The following is a 15,111-nucleotide window of genomic DNA, read 5'->3' as shown; positions in this document are numbered from 1 at the left end:
CGTTTGTTGGAATAGCGATCAACTCAGCATGGAGCTGGATGCAGCATGCATCACTGAAGCCCCACAGAGAAACCGTAGAGGAACATCTCCAGCTCGGTGCTCTGCTGCTGCAACGTGCGTCACTGAGGTTGAGGCAATTAAGACTGCTAGCAGTAAACTCTGCAGCATAACCCAAGATCATGGGTGCCTGCCTTCTGCAGACCATAACTACTTAATGGGCCTCATTTTTCAGGAGGTGCGGAGTCATCTGCCCTGTGACAGTGGGGCTCGTTGTATCCCCTCCTTTTCCTGTCCCCCTCGAGGCATCTACTGGCATGATGAACTTCTCAGCGTTTGGGAAAATGTAGTGCCATGCAAAGTTAATGTTAGAAGGTGGACAAGCTCTGCAGCGTTTGTGGTGTTAATATGCAAATACTTATTTGCAGTAGTAGTTCTGGAGGCTTTACTTCTGCTACACTCAGCTGTGAATTTATAAAGGTGCAGCAGCAGCAGCAATGTGTCAGTGCAATATGCAGCCAAGGTGTGCATGCTTCAGTCCTGAACGTAGCGCAAGAGGGCCGGGCCTGCGCCTTTCTTGTTTCAGAGTTGGATATTGCCGAAGGTTTTTCCCATGTTCTCTGTGCAGTGGTGAGTTTTACATGCTTCGATTAGGCAGCTACTGCTGAACTGAGCTGGCTGAACCCTTCTGTGTCTTTGCTTGTGATACGAGTCAAATTCCCCATCAATTCAAGTGCAGCCTTTTCTTGGTAACATAATTTAAGGCCATTAGATTCACACTAACGTTATTTCTCTGGGTTATGCAGACCCCAGTCTCCTTCCTGAACCGCTTCCTTCCTAATGGATGACGTAGTGTGTGAATATAGGGAGTCCCTCAGGACAGTCATTTGTGTTTCTGGAAGAGTAAGCCTTGTTTACAACCTGCTGTCTGTGACACTCTGGATATAGCAGCTGTTTCCCTTTTGGAATCATGACTAATTTAGGAGTTTTGATTTCTAGTCAATGAAGCTTAATGACTGCAGCAGGAGTGGCTGGAAAACTTAATAAATATCTGTATATATCCCATTCATACACTGTTTGGTGTTGAGATCAAGGAACAGAAATACCAGTTGGTTTTAGTGTAAGATAAGGAAATCCATCTGAACTCACATTTCCTCTTAGCAGTGCTCCTCAGCAGTAATGCTCTACATAGCAATTTGACTGAGTTTTGTAACAATACAACCCTATTGGGAGGCAGATTATGAAGGGGAGGCTTGAGAGCAACTTCTGAATTAAGGACCAACTGCAGTTTGAATCAGAAGTGTAACATCACCAGTGTTATTAGCTAATGCAAAGCAATTGATGTACTCTATACTCTTGCAAAGCTTGTTTATAGTCATCCTTACGCTGTCAAAATATCAGGTCCTTTCACCTGTATAAGAACTAAGGGAAAATAAAGCAGAGACCTCAAAGTTTAGCTTTATTGTTTGTAAGCTGTTCAGTTTAAGTGAATGCACTGTACTCATAAAGCTAGGCTTTAAGGCTAGCAAATTCTTACCGATGACTTTCTTCAACCCCGAGTATCCATTCCGCATTGACTGTGTTTGTAAATTCTTTCTTGGAGAGAGATGACTAGAACTGTGCCCAGTATTCAAAGTATGATCAAAGCAATCTATTATACAGTCCTGAAATAATTTCCATTATTTATATTCAATGCTTACATTTATACACCACAGAATTTAATTGCTTATGTAGTACAACCAAACAGATCAGAAATCATTTAAACATTGTTGGCCACTGCTCAGAATACATCTTTTCTTCTAACCTCCTCCCTGAAGCCTGTATAGCCTTCCACCCACTGTGAACACCTCATTCTTTTGTAAGAAACTAGACTTTTGTTAGATATCCTCATGGAACTACATTTCTCCAAGCTGTTTTTGGATGTTTAGCATTCGTGACATGAAAACAGCAGTGCAAGGAGACAAATTTTTGGATTCAAGGTGCAGTTATTTCACCAGGGCCTTGGAGCAGAGGGCTGAGAGGTGCTTTTCTGGCATGTGTCATGGTGGCACTTGCTGCTGTTGTTAATTCTTATGTAACGGTCCTTCTCTTGCACAGCATTTAGACTGCTCTGAACACTTCGCAGACTAAATTGAGGCGATTGATTGGATGCGATGAGAAAGAAATAGTGATACACTTGTTTTATATGTGGAAAATGCAGCACTCAATTTGTGCAAGGGAGCCTGTGGCAGAACTGAGGTCTAAAGCTAGGAAACCCAAGTCTGGGGCTCATTTACGTAAGCAAAATTTCAAATAACCTCTAGCTGTCAGACCAGACTCCGTTAATCAGCAAGCAGCTGTGCCCTTAGTCATGCTGCAGGACTGGTCGTATGAGTATAGGACTGACACAGGTGACTCCTTGTAGCAGTATCGTTATTTTCTCTCTTTTTTTAGTGGTGCAGACCTGAGCAGAGCAATTACAGAGCTGTGCTAGAGCCTTGTGCAGCGTGCTTGCTGTGTTCTTGTCCCGGCTCCATTAATTTGGTCCGTCTTTCTTGTTAGAGCTTCAGTGGTGCTTTGTTGCTTTGGTGTCTCTCTCATTAATGTGCACTTCTATAGTCTGGCAGCATTATGTGCAATGCCACTGCCCTAGATAACAGTTCCTGAGATCTGGTGATGAAGATTTTCCATCCCCTGTCAGGAGCTTGCTCATTTGTATATCATATTCAGCCAAAGGATTTCAGGGATCCACAGATTCTCAGGTTATTTTTTTTCTGCCACCTCTTCTAATGTTAAAAGTAAGGATTTTCTCTTTTCTTTTTTTTTTTTTCTGACTGTTATTTTGAACCTCTCATTCTACCTTCTTCCTTTCAGGAAAGCAAATTTCAAAACCTCTTTCTGCTTGCCAGTTCAGACAGACCAAACTGGTTATTGTAAAATAGTAAACAATGGAGCTTGATTTGGAGGCTATGTAAATCAAAGCCTGAAATCCCGGCCCTGTTTTGAAGTCCATGGCAGGATTCCCACTGTTATTAATGATTCTGTAAATGCTGCCAGTGTTGCTGCTACCAAGAGGCGCCCGCGGCTGCCAGTGACGGTGCCCGCTCGTGATGGAGCAGCTATGCGAGGGGGTCTGGGCAGGGAGCACCAGAGCCTGCAGCTGAGAAATCTGTGAGCAATTGAAAGCATTCCTGAAATGGGTGAAGTGTTTCTGAGTCTGCCTTTATCATTAAGTTATTTTGAAGGGGTTGGGTAGTTGAGGGGGGGCACGGGTGATTTTTTTTTTGTGTGTGTGTGTTTGCATTTTAGTCTGATCTTGGATTTACCAAAAACGGATCTATTTTGGCAGGCAGTGGCCTGGCAATGATGGCTCTCACATGCTGTCTGGGTTTTTTTTAAAAAAAAAAAAAAGCAGGGAGAGAATGGGAGAGAAGAAAGAAAACTACACCAAAGTTTTGACTGGAAACTTTGCCATCCTGGACAAGAGCAACTGCTGAGAAGTTGAACTGTTCCACTTAGTGTGGATCAGCTGAACAGCAGCCAAAGCTTTTTTCTGCCCTTTTCAGTTATTCATATCACTCCCACCATAACAGCCTTGAGGAGCTGGATTTTTTGTCTGCGTAAACCCAGAAGACAGTGTGTCTATTGACCCTCTTGCTGTTTCTGGAATGTGTCTTAGAAAATTGTTCTCAGCAAAATATCCTTCATTCTTTTCGGTATTGGAGACCAAAATGGCAGAAAGCTTACTTGTTTTTTAAGAATTTCTCCTACACTTAATCACCAGTTGCCTTTCATATTGAACTGGATTTTTGGAGGAAAAGGTGTACCCAAGTAACACTATACAAGGATTTATTCTTTGAATTCTCTAAGAGGCAGCATGTAAAGCATAGCAGTTTACTAACGTTTTCTCACACCTTCAGGATTGACAGTGCCCACCATAAAGATGTCCATATCCCCTTTCTTTGTTAAATTTCCCTTTTTTGACCACTGACTGAAGGTGGAGATTAGTGTTCTAGTATCCCAGAGTACTATGACTGATTTCAGATCAGTATATAAAGCTTTACTAGTGCTGCATGTTTGCAAGGAGCATGAAGAACTTTCCCTGTCTGTGATTTTTTTGTCTCATTCTGGTATGCAGTGATTAGTTAAGCTGCATTATATTGCTAAACTGCAGGATTTTTTAAGCAGGCGATGAGTAGGTTCAGGCTAAATGTATCTCCCTAACACAGGTTCCTTCAGAGTAAGAGTTGCATCAGTGTCCCTCCCTGGTATCCATCACTTAGCTTGAACCTGCCATCTCTGGATTCCTGGTAGAGTCGTTTAGACAACTGGAACTAACTTTTGATGCTGTTTGAAAGTCTGGTTTTTGCACCTCAGTGGTTAGGTAGAAAATCTGCAGGAAATGTGGTTAAAATAATTTTGAGAGAATAATGTTTGTTTTTTTCCTGCTACCTTGTAGAAGAGCTAGAAGCCATAGTGCTGGTTGCCAGTTCATGTGGCCAATGAGTTTAGTGTTGTTTTTCACATAAGGTAGGTGCTGTTGAGGCCTGATTTTTTTTTTTTTTTTAAAGTACTGAAGACAGCCACAGTTCTACCAATTTTTAAAAATCAACACTTTGAAAGTTACTACTGACTTGCATTCTCCGCCATCAACTAGAAGGCTGTCTAAAGGGTGGAAAAAAAGATTGATTTTGGTTATGTGTAATGGCAATTCAGTGTAGGTTTTGAGAGAAGAGCTCATACACAATAAGCCTTACCTGCTGCTAGTGTGCTTTTTACTTGTTCAGTGTATCAGAGCTACACTCCCTTTGCCTAGAGTTTTCTTTCAGAGTTTGTTATAGAAAACACTCCTCTGGTGTGATTATGTTTAAATCTGATTGCCGTGGCAGTGGAAACCTGAAGTTTACCTGTGTGCTCGTTGCAAGGTTAATGGTGCTGCAGATACTGGGCTGTCGTTCAGTCTTGGGAGTGCTTTTCTCGATGAGACGTGCATTGGCATATGTGACCTTTTGGTTTTGTTGCTGCCGTGTGAGTTCAGAGAAGAACTGCCTTAATAAAAACAGACTTTGGAGAGGAGGCAATATGTATATGCACTGCACATGTTCATTTGGGGACAAAAAGATATTACAAAGGTATGTTCAGGGGAGGAGTGTGCAAAATCTGTGTCTTTTGCAAATGTGTGCAGAAACATGCATTTAAAAGTAAACTGCTTTGCTGCTTCTGCCCACAAATCCCTCAAATGTATGTACCTTTTTCTGTTTGTTTTTTTTCATGATGCTGAAAGATGACCTCATTCTTTCTCCCTTTCAAGAGGGTAATGGATGTTTTGTTGCATTACGAGTACCTAGCCTTGACATATTCCAATTGAGTAATCTGTCTGTCTCTCTGTAGAAGATCTGGATGGTGGTTTCACAAGTGGTGCTGGAAAGGGGAGCTCTTGCTCAGTCATCAGTGCCCAGTTAAAGAAGAGAGTGTGTTGACGAGAAAGCTACATCACAGTATCATCCTCTTATATCTGAAGTCATGGTTTGGTTTTCCAGAGACCAATTATTCCAGAGCCTTTCTTCCTGAAACTACTGTTCAGAGCAGATATTTTAACATTAATCTAAGAAGCCCAAAAAAACCTGTTCGCATGCACAAGTGAGCAGTAAAGAAGGCACAAAATTATTTTCTGTAAAGCTCAACTATAAATTACTCCCAAAATAGCTCCTGCGACTGTGCAGCTCCAGGCCACTGCATCCATTACTCTGAATGTGAGACTTAATGTCATCAGCTCCTTTTTATCCTTCTGTGCTTCAGCACATGCAGGAACCTAGCTATAAAATATAATTCTCTTCATACTAGAAGTGATGATGTTAGAGTAAGTGACATGCTCAAATGAAGTAATAAAAAAATTTTTTTTATATATATATTTTTATTTTAGGATCCAAATACCTCATTGGAAAAAAATTTAAACTGTTTGAAGCTTGCCAAATGCATTAAATGGCCAGGAGAAACAAAACATCACTGGGACTCTCATACAAAAATTCTTGGTTTTGGAGTGTACCCAGTTTTACTTACTCGTCTGCTGCCTTCTCTTATTTGGGGCCAGATAAGATAATTTTGTAAACCAAGCGTCTACTCCTGTATACATTTATAGTTACTTTGCTCATATCTGACCAATGAAAATGAACTCTGATGGCTTAATGTTTGCTGGATCTGCTTGGAAATGTGTAATAATGGATTTCTTGTTTTTCTGCTTCAACAATAGAGTCAAGGGACAAATTCCTGAGTTGCACTATTAAAAAAAAAAAAATAGACAGCTGTGTGAGTGGGACTGGGGCTGTTGTAGAAGTCAGCTCGAACAATGGGTTGCTCTTAGGTAGATGAAGAGAATGGGCCTCACAAATGGATATTGATCTGTAGCAGCTGGGACTTGAGGAAGGAGTTGGGAGACAAGCGTACATTACTCTTACAGCTGTCAGCCTTTCCATGGCTGACTTTGTTTTGCTGGTAAATTTGTGTTTATGGTACAAGGCTATATTGTTTCCCACTCGTATTTAATGTAGCTGTATTTGGGTATATGGATGATAAAGTTTAATAAGCTATTATAGCACTTGGGCAGAAAAATGGTTGATATGGCTTCTTGGAATTTCACTGCAGCAGGTAAATTTTCTAAGTTATATATGCATCCTTGCAGGAGTTAGTGGACAGTTAAAACTCCTGGTGAACAAGCAGAGTTAAAAGTGTCTTTTCTTTAATTGAATTTATTTATTTGATTGTAGTCATGGTCTTTTCCATTTGATGTTACTGTTTCGTCTCCTATTATGCACTCAGTGCCCAGCGTTTTCTCATTGTGCTTGAGCTATTTTTGTAGAAAGAATGTGAAGGGGATCTTGGAAATTCCTACAATGGACTGCGTTTGCAAAAGAAATAACTGAATTGAGGTGAAATAAATTATTAGGTGAGATGTGCGAGCTGGACAAATGGGAGGGAAGTCTATTTCTTTGCAAATTGAGATTTGAAACCTTCTGGCAGAATTTGTTACCTTGCAGTTATGATTACTAAAATGTTCCATGATTTGGTATTTCATGGATTTATTGTCAGGAAACTATTGTCTGCTTGGAACAGTTCAAAGAGGAACCCTGTTCTGAACTGCTTTTAATGGGACCCCACTTAGAATATGCTAAAATTAATTGTTGTGCTGTTTTCCCTGAAACACCCAACAATCCTTTAAATTATTTTTTTAATGCAGTCTTTTTCTCCTTTCTGAAAGGGAGTATTCTGAAATACAGAACGTAATACTTTTTGGATGCTCACAGCACCGTTCCAAGGTTAGGTAGGCAGTGCAGGGCGAGGAGGCTCCGGGAGTGCCTGAAAAATGGAGCAAGCTCAGAATAGTTTAGATTTGCAAAGCCAAGTCCTGGGGTCGCTCCAATCGATGGCAAAGCTCTCACTGGAGCCAGCGTTTGACCCACAGCCATGGGGAAGGTGGAGTGGGGCTGCGTGGGAGCAGGGCGAGCAGTAGAGCTCTGGCTGGGTGAATGTGAAGTGGGAGAGAGAGGGGCTCCAACAGGATGGGGGGTGAAGGCATGTGGATGTAGAGAGCTGGGTAGGAAGGGAAGAGAAGGAAGAGTTGCTCTATAAAGACCGAGAGCAAGGAAGGAAAAGGCAACTAAAATAAACAGATGGGGTAGACAGTAAGGGAGTAATATTGGGCAGTGAAACATAACAGAAGGCCTTGGGAAGCAGAACTGTAAGGGGAGGAATTGGAAAATATAAAAGGGTCAGTCGGGGACAGACTGTTCTATGGAAAGAAGTGAGTTTAATTGCCCAGTGCTCCGCTATGCGGGGTAGCACAGCAGATCATCTCTGTGGGTGAAAATAGGAAGGGAGTCATGTCTCAGCTGCAACTCAGTCTCCCCTTTCCTTGTGCACTTCGTGCCAGCACTGTTCAAGGAGATGTAGATAAAGGACTTCATGGAGAGCACAGTGGGAGCATGAGTTGAGATGTTTTGTCATGATTATGTTGGCTAAGGCATGTGAAATGAGGCAAAACTGTTCTGATTTTTGTTTATTTGTTTGGTTGTTTTGCTTCCCTTTCTGCAAAAAGTACTGCTAGCCAGCAGATAAGTAGTTCCTTATGGAAAAGCAGGTGCCATCCAGTAGGGCATATGGTGGAGCAGGAAGAGTGTTCACAAATGTGTAGGAAATGTGCATGCCTGTTAAGTGGGCTAGTAGAGGGGTAAACTTGTTTTGATGTTTTACATTTTACATGTGCTACAGACAGAGGTTGTTCTTGGAATGCAAACATGGAAACACCATGTTATAACACAAGAAGAGAAGAGCAGCAGTGTGCACACTGCAGCTTTGTGCCTGCCGTAGATGAACTGCTTCACAAAATAGGAGTAAACGAAAAACTGAAGTGTTCAGAGACCCATAGGCTTGTGTTTCTGTGGTGCCTACTGGTAAGGATGCAAACCGAGGAGTAATACAATGCAATTTGTTTCAGTGTAGTGTAAATCATAAATTTATTTTGGCGTTTCTTTAGGCAAGACAGCAAGCCCAGCTGCGACATCAAATGGCGGAAGAGAGCAAAGCGGAATATTCGTCCACTCTACAGAAGTTCAACAGTGAGCAGCATGATCATTACTACACACACATACCAAACATCTTCCAGGTAGGAGTTGCTGGCACTAGGGTAGCTCATAATCTCGTTATAAGAACAGAGGCATGTATTGCACATAGGCTCAATTCTATGGCCTTGTCTTCTACTTTTTGGTAATTTTTGTTGCTGTTGGCAATTTTTATATACGTTCTGCCAACCCAAGAGGCAGAGAGCCCTTTCTCTTAGACTAGATACCAAGTGATCAATAATACATGAGAAAGGTGACATTGACTTGTCATGACTGATTACGATAGTCTTTGGAATCACTTACAGTCTTGCTCTGTTAAACTCTTGTGTCCATGCAGCTGGGGGATGAGAGCATTATTTGCCTTGTTGGGGCAGGAGTCAGCTGGGCATCATTACATGTGTAAAGACTCACAGCCCTTTGTAACCTGTCTTCAAGTCAGGCTTCACAGATGTTTAAATTTAAACCACGATAATTCTGCAGTAGTGAACGTCAAAGGGTTTAAGCAAGCTTGCTGATTATGTCATAGGGTGTCTAAAGAAAGACTGTAGAAGAACAAAAAACCCATTGGCTTTATACTGACCGAAGATCCTGAGTTTGTGCTTGACTGAACGAAGCGAGATTAATGTAGTAGAACAGAAGTCCTAAATGACTGTTCCATTGTAATGGGTCATAAGCATCAGAAGTGGAAAATACAACCTCTGTAAGGGAGCAAATGTCACATGCTTATCTGATGAGAAGTAACTGATATTTGAGTAACAGATAGGCGTTTTCTTATCCGTAGCTAGAACTTACCTAAATGGACACCTCCTCTTTTGCTTCATGGTATTTCAAACCAGTATTTTGAGATAAATTATCCCTGGCATCAGATACCAGATCTAGTGTTAAATACAAATCTACTGCAAAAATTTTGTAATTCCTCTGATGCGTAGATGGGCATACTTAAAGTACTCCAAAAGTATCCTTTTCACTACTGGTGCACCAGTGAGCTCTAGTGCTTTCTTTTAGATGTTGAAAGAACAAGTTGTTTTGTAAATAATTTATGTTGCTTGTGGATCAGTCAAGGCAATGGAGATTCTTTTAAGTTGACAATGCTCAGTAAGAATCCTGCAGTGTAATGTGAAACAGGCAATTCCTGTTCATGCCGTTCTGTATCCTGTTATAATCTGTCATAATAGAGTTACGCCACATCCAGTTTCCCTCTGTTGTAAATGACAGGCCCATGGGATAGATGTCGGAGATCATGGCATTGAATCCATTGAGCAACAGGGAGCATATGTTGAGAAGCCCTGGTGTGAGCAATACATGATGTATAGGACTGCCTGTAAACCAAAAATTACCTTCTAGGGAGAAGAAGAAGGAGAGACAAAGATTTTTGTTTGCTTGGCTTCTGCAGTGGAATGAAAATAAGATCTTTCAGAACATGCAAAGAAAACGAAGCAATTTATTGTTCTAGAAATTCTCTCAAAAGCCTCAGGAACCATCCTTACAAAAGTATAAACCTGAGGTTTTGACAAATCAGCATTTTTAAACATAAAACGTTAATTGAAAAATTCCCAGTAACAGAGATTACTTTCAGAATGGCATTTTGATGTTTGAAGGAACAATATCACTTGGTGCCTTCATGAGAACAGCTGTCACAGTTTGTTCTTAAAAATATATTTCAACCATAGATTTTAAAGCAGCTGATATATGCTGGGGGGGGGGGAAATTGGTTGAAACTGTGAAGTTAATCTTGATATTTGATCTGAATGAAATGTACTGTTTTAGAAAATACAAGAGATGGAGGAAAGAAGAATCGTGAGGATAGGTGAATCCATGAAAACTTTCGCAGAGGTAGACCGCCAAGTGATCCCTATCATTGGAAAGTGTCTGGATGAAATAACAAAGGCTGCAGAGTCGATTGATCACAAGAATGTAAGTGTTGCATTGTTTGGGTTTTTGATTGTCATCTTTAGTATTGCTCGCCTGTACACGGAGACTGAAATTCTGGGTCCAACCTGCAGCACAAGAGCATTATAGTGACAGAACCAAAACAGAAAACAGCTGCTTGTCCCAAGCTACTTTGTCCGAGGCAGGATGTGCTCACATTGTTTCCCAGATCTGCTTACCACTCAGAAATGCCTCTACTGCCACGCTTTTTATGTTTCAATTTTTTTTTCCTTTTAGGAATATTCTCTCCTCTTACTAGGATAATCACTTTTTGAAATACTGTAATTGAGAAATAGGCTTCTGCATAGAATAAGGAAGATGATGGACATAATTCCAGATACCTAATAATTACCAATTCTTATTCAGATGGGTTCCATGTATAATAGTCAGAAAACTGAATGCTGCAGAAAAGTATTTATAGTATTGGCTACGTAAATTATTGCAAACAGCTCTGGCAAAATTTCTACTTTACTGTAAAATCTTTCTTTGCAGATTTGAGGTTTGCTAGCAATCTGTAAATGAGCTCTTGCAGATCTTGATTTCTGAACACTGTTGTAGGAGTAAAAAGAAGCGTTCCTGATTAAAAAGGCTGATAAAGAGTTCGGCTGAGTTTCCCGATGTACAGTTAGCACACAGCCAAACGTGTTTTCTATTCTGTTTTCAGAATGATCTGCACCATTTGTAAATGAAGTCTGTGCTCTTTCAGCCCTTCTCATGGATCAAATTAGTGCTTCAAATACAAACGGCATGTGTCTTGCTGGCTGTTTGAATTTCCCATACTCTTGTTCACTGGGATCTTTTCTGACCTGTTCAGTGCCCAGAGCCTGGAGGCTGCCGTTAATTGGCAGCATAAGCCTGAGGCTGAAGTTTTGGAATGAATTCCCTACTTTCTGCTCAGCAGTTGCTCTCACAGAGAGCAGCATAGGAAAGCAAGGAATCTGAAAATTACTCTTTCAGGGTAGGAGAAGGGGGAGTTGGGGCACAGATTCCCATGTTAGAACAGTGTACCCTTCTTGAGGTACAGCTTTGGGTGCTGCATGGTGAAGTCGAGTTGGGGAGATTCTTATCTAAGCCGAAGTTCTGCCTGAATCTTCAAGTGAGGTCCTAGCAAAACAAGCACAAGGCTTAAGCTAGGTGTTTGAATCACTGTGAGTTTTATGTTCAAGTTAGTCTCTCTTGCATACAGATAAGTCAGATTGATGGCTTAGTGCACAAGTATGACATGAGAAAATGGTGACTTTGAGCACTGATAAATCAAGGATCTCCTGTAAACACCCGCTAACAAAAATGTATTTTACCAGACTTGTTATAACTGAACAATTAAAAAGAGTTTAGTATGTTCCATCTGAAACACAGTTATGTCCCTAAAGGGTTCTTTTTTCTTAGGTATCATCAAGGATTTTTTCTCATCTCTGAAACAGTAGTTCCTAACTTTGTTGGTTCAAATCATATGCTTGTTCCTCTCCTTCTGTAGCATGTATGTCCTGCCACTTTGTAAGAATGGCCGTAGGTGCACACGGTAGCAATTTAAAAGCTGTATTTTCTCTATTTCCAGATAGTGTGCTGCTTTTGCCACTAATGCAGAGTGTTACAGCAGGGTTTTCCCATCTCACCCCTTAAAGTTTTTAAGAATCAAGTTTGTGCTTTCTTAGGCTACCATCGGGGGAGTTTCTCCTTTTCATCAAAAGATTAAAATTGGAGGTTGTCTCCTTTACTCATTTTTTCAAGCTTGAAAAGCTTTGGATAGGAAAGTCAACTAGATCTGTGGTGTAGTCAGCTTTGAAAATGAGGTCAGATTCCAGGCAAGTTGAATGCAAGGACAGCTGGTGATAATACAGCTAGTACAGTGGTGAGCAAACCCAAGAGCCTGCTGAGCAGGAAAAGCTTTGTGTGAAACTCTGAGCCCACACAAACATGTATTTCCCAGCTGGGAGGAGATCTCCAGGATCTGGTAATCATAAACAAAAGTACAATATCACCAAACCTGAAATGTATAAGGTCAGGCACTATGACACTGACAAAGGCAATGATGTATTTGGAGTTCTTATTTAGCTCTCGGCAGCCTTTGGTTTTATTTTCACTTTTTCTACCCAGCTGTCATCTACAGAGTTACTGAAGAACAGGAGATGCTAAATGAAAGATCTGCTCTTTGTGCAGTAACTTCAGTTCAGAAACCAGGGCTTTAAATGGAATAACCATAACTAATACAGAAGATATGTTGACCAGAAAGAGGAAAAAAAAAAAGGTGAAAACACCAGTTGTAGTAGTTTACCTTAGGTACCAAACTGTGTGTCAGCTCTAGCTGAAAGGACATGAGAACCTGCAAGTTCTGCAGCTTTTTTTGCTGTCAGTAAAATATTACCCGCTGATGGTAAGGCACTACTGTTTAAAAAATGAAAAACAAAATAAAAGCAGCAGAACTTCGTGCTTGATGTAGGTATCTTGGAGCTTTTTGGTAATCAATTTTCAGCTTTGGGTAGGTTTGTTACAAACATTGGGCTATGATGGTGGAGTTCCTGTGGTATTTGTGAACCGCTGTGGTTTCTAGCATCAGGATTGTGTTGTGCAGTAGTAAGCAAGGATATATTTTTAGAGGGACTTCGAGACTGTGGAAGTGCAGACTGCTAACAGGTTTCCTTTCCACGGCCAGCTCTGCGCTCCCTCCCTCTGTGGATGCTAGCAGGATTCTGGAAGATGGCTTTTCTTTCAGGGCCTCTGTTTTGTTGGATAATGTTAAGAACCAGAACGACATATGGGACAGATTTAATACTTTCTGTATTCTCTGCAGCTTAAGTATTACAAAGTTCTGCCTCATGCCCACTTGCAGAATGACAGTCTTTCAGGCTTAGTTACTAAATTTGCAACTGTGTAAATAGGATTGCTTTACGTCCTCACCGAAGTGGATATAATTCCTGCTAATAGCAATGGAAACTGTCTGGATTTAGCTGGGAATACTGATTAGCCCTGTGTTTCTAATGCAATTGTAAATATCCTTCTTTTTCATGTCCTCTTTCCAATGACTCTGACGACACAGAGGTCGTGTTGCAAGACGAAGCTGTAGTGACTGCCAGGTGAACCTGTGCAGAACTTGCTTCAGAGGCCTCTAGCAGCAGATAAAATTAATTCATTATGGACTTTGGAGTTCCTGTTATGACATTATCTCTGTGATGTATGGAGCATGCTGGTTATTTTTAGTTCCATTGTAGTGGAAGGATGTTTTGATTAAATGGAAGGAACACTGTAAAATTAAGAGGAAAAAATGAGAAGCTCCATGCATAGGATAAAATACCAATAGCGTATTTAATGTAACTTTGTGTATGTTTATAGTCTTTTCTTTCTGCCTTCATCTTGCTTTTATGGCTATTACTAAAAATCTCTTCAAATGTTTAAGTCTCAAAGTTTTAATGATAAACTAGGATGAGATAATGAAAGTGTTATTCCACCTCCCTAAAAGTTGTGTAGGAATTTCACAGCACACCTGTTAGATTGAGAATCTTAAACCTTAATTTTCTTCACAATCCCGTGAAGACTTTTGGAAAGCTTTCCCTATAGCTATGTTTTGCTCAGTTGAGCCTGGCCTCTGGATGTGTTTAGATCCCACTAGGTTTCTCATGAATAGCTTTTTACCTACGGACATAAGCGGAGTCTGTGAAATGCCTTCAAAGCAACAAGTTCATCTTTTTTGGATGATGATGCTCTTAGAGACTAATAAGATATTGGTGTGATGTGGCACAGTTTCTCTAATGATCTAGAAGAAAACTGTTAGAACAGTGTACCATAAAAAGCTTTTTTCCCAAGAAGTCAAGTTAGATGAGAAGTGTGTTAAATTTTTTCTGAGTCCATTAGATTGAAATGCATTTGGCAGGCTGAAATCTGAATTTGAGCTTATGTATAATTAATTGTGTTTGTAGACCTGACTAGGAAGAATGCTATATATTGTTCTTGCTTTGATTTATTTTTTATAAATAAAAAACCAAAACCATCGTACATGGGATGCAGCCAGTGTGTGGTTGACTTGCATCTGGCACTCCTGATAGTGCCACAAGGGAATGTGGCTTTAATGACAGCACGTGGAGTTCCCAGCCACTGCCTGCACCAAGGTGTCGGGCTGCTTGCATGATGTTGGGTCGCTCAGTTTCTTGGTAAAGCTCATAAAATAAACTGCCATTTACTGTAGCTGAGTTCACAAGCACCAGTTTGTCAACTTGTGGCAGTGTGATAACTCAAGAGCTCCTTTATATAGGAGTATTTATTGGGATTTTCCACTAGTTTGGTTACAGCTGCATGCCCAGCAATTCTGTACCTTAAATCTTTGTTATGAGTCACTTAAGTTATCTGTTCAGTTACTGAAGTTTGATTGCTTTTCTAGTCAGTAAAGTTAACAATAAACTCTTAGTCATTTTCATCAGCAGACATGAAAAAGCCTTTAAAAGGTGTTTGGATCAGAATTTTGATTTTTGTGTTGGAAATGAAACAAAGGGAATGAAAACATTGCTGGGTTGTGGTCAGACTCGAGGGTTGTGCAGCTCAGTGGAAAGTTGGAGTGAGGAGACCTGAGTTTACTCTTCCTAAGCATCGTCTCTAGTTAACT

The 15,111-nt window shown here is 40.6% G+C and overlaps 2 protein-coding genes across 12 annotated transcripts in view; one reads left to right on the top strand and one right to left on the bottom strand.

The window, feature by feature from the left end:
* LOC104369991 (torsin-1B) overlaps positions 1-15,111 on the bottom strand; it is a 117,701-nt gene that overhangs the window by 28,541 nt on the left and 74,049 nt on the right. The window lies entirely within an intron of this gene.
* FNBP1 (formin binding protein 1) overlaps positions 1-15,111 on the top strand; it is a 97,277-nt gene that overhangs the window by 58,760 nt on the left and 23,406 nt on the right. For all 11 annotated transcript variants that reach the window (XM_086624991.1, XM_086624990.1, XM_086624987.1 and 8 more), the window contains exons 7-8: positions 8,507-8,635; positions 10,359-10,505. In XM_086624991.1, coding sequence (XP_086481117.1) covers positions 8,507-8,635; positions 10,359-10,505 — 276 coding nt within the window. The remainder of the gene's footprint in view (positions 1-8,506; positions 8,636-10,358; positions 10,506-15,111) is intronic.

The sequence above is a fragment of the Tauraco erythrolophus genome, chromosome 22, assembly GCF_009769465.1.
Source record: "Tauraco erythrolophus isolate bTauEry1 chromosome 22, bTauEry1.pri, whole genome shotgun sequence".
NCBI lineage: Eukaryota > Metazoa > Chordata > Aves > Musophagiformes > Musophagidae > Tauraco > Tauraco erythrolophus.
This window is presented reverse-complemented; position numbering and strand designations above follow the sequence as displayed.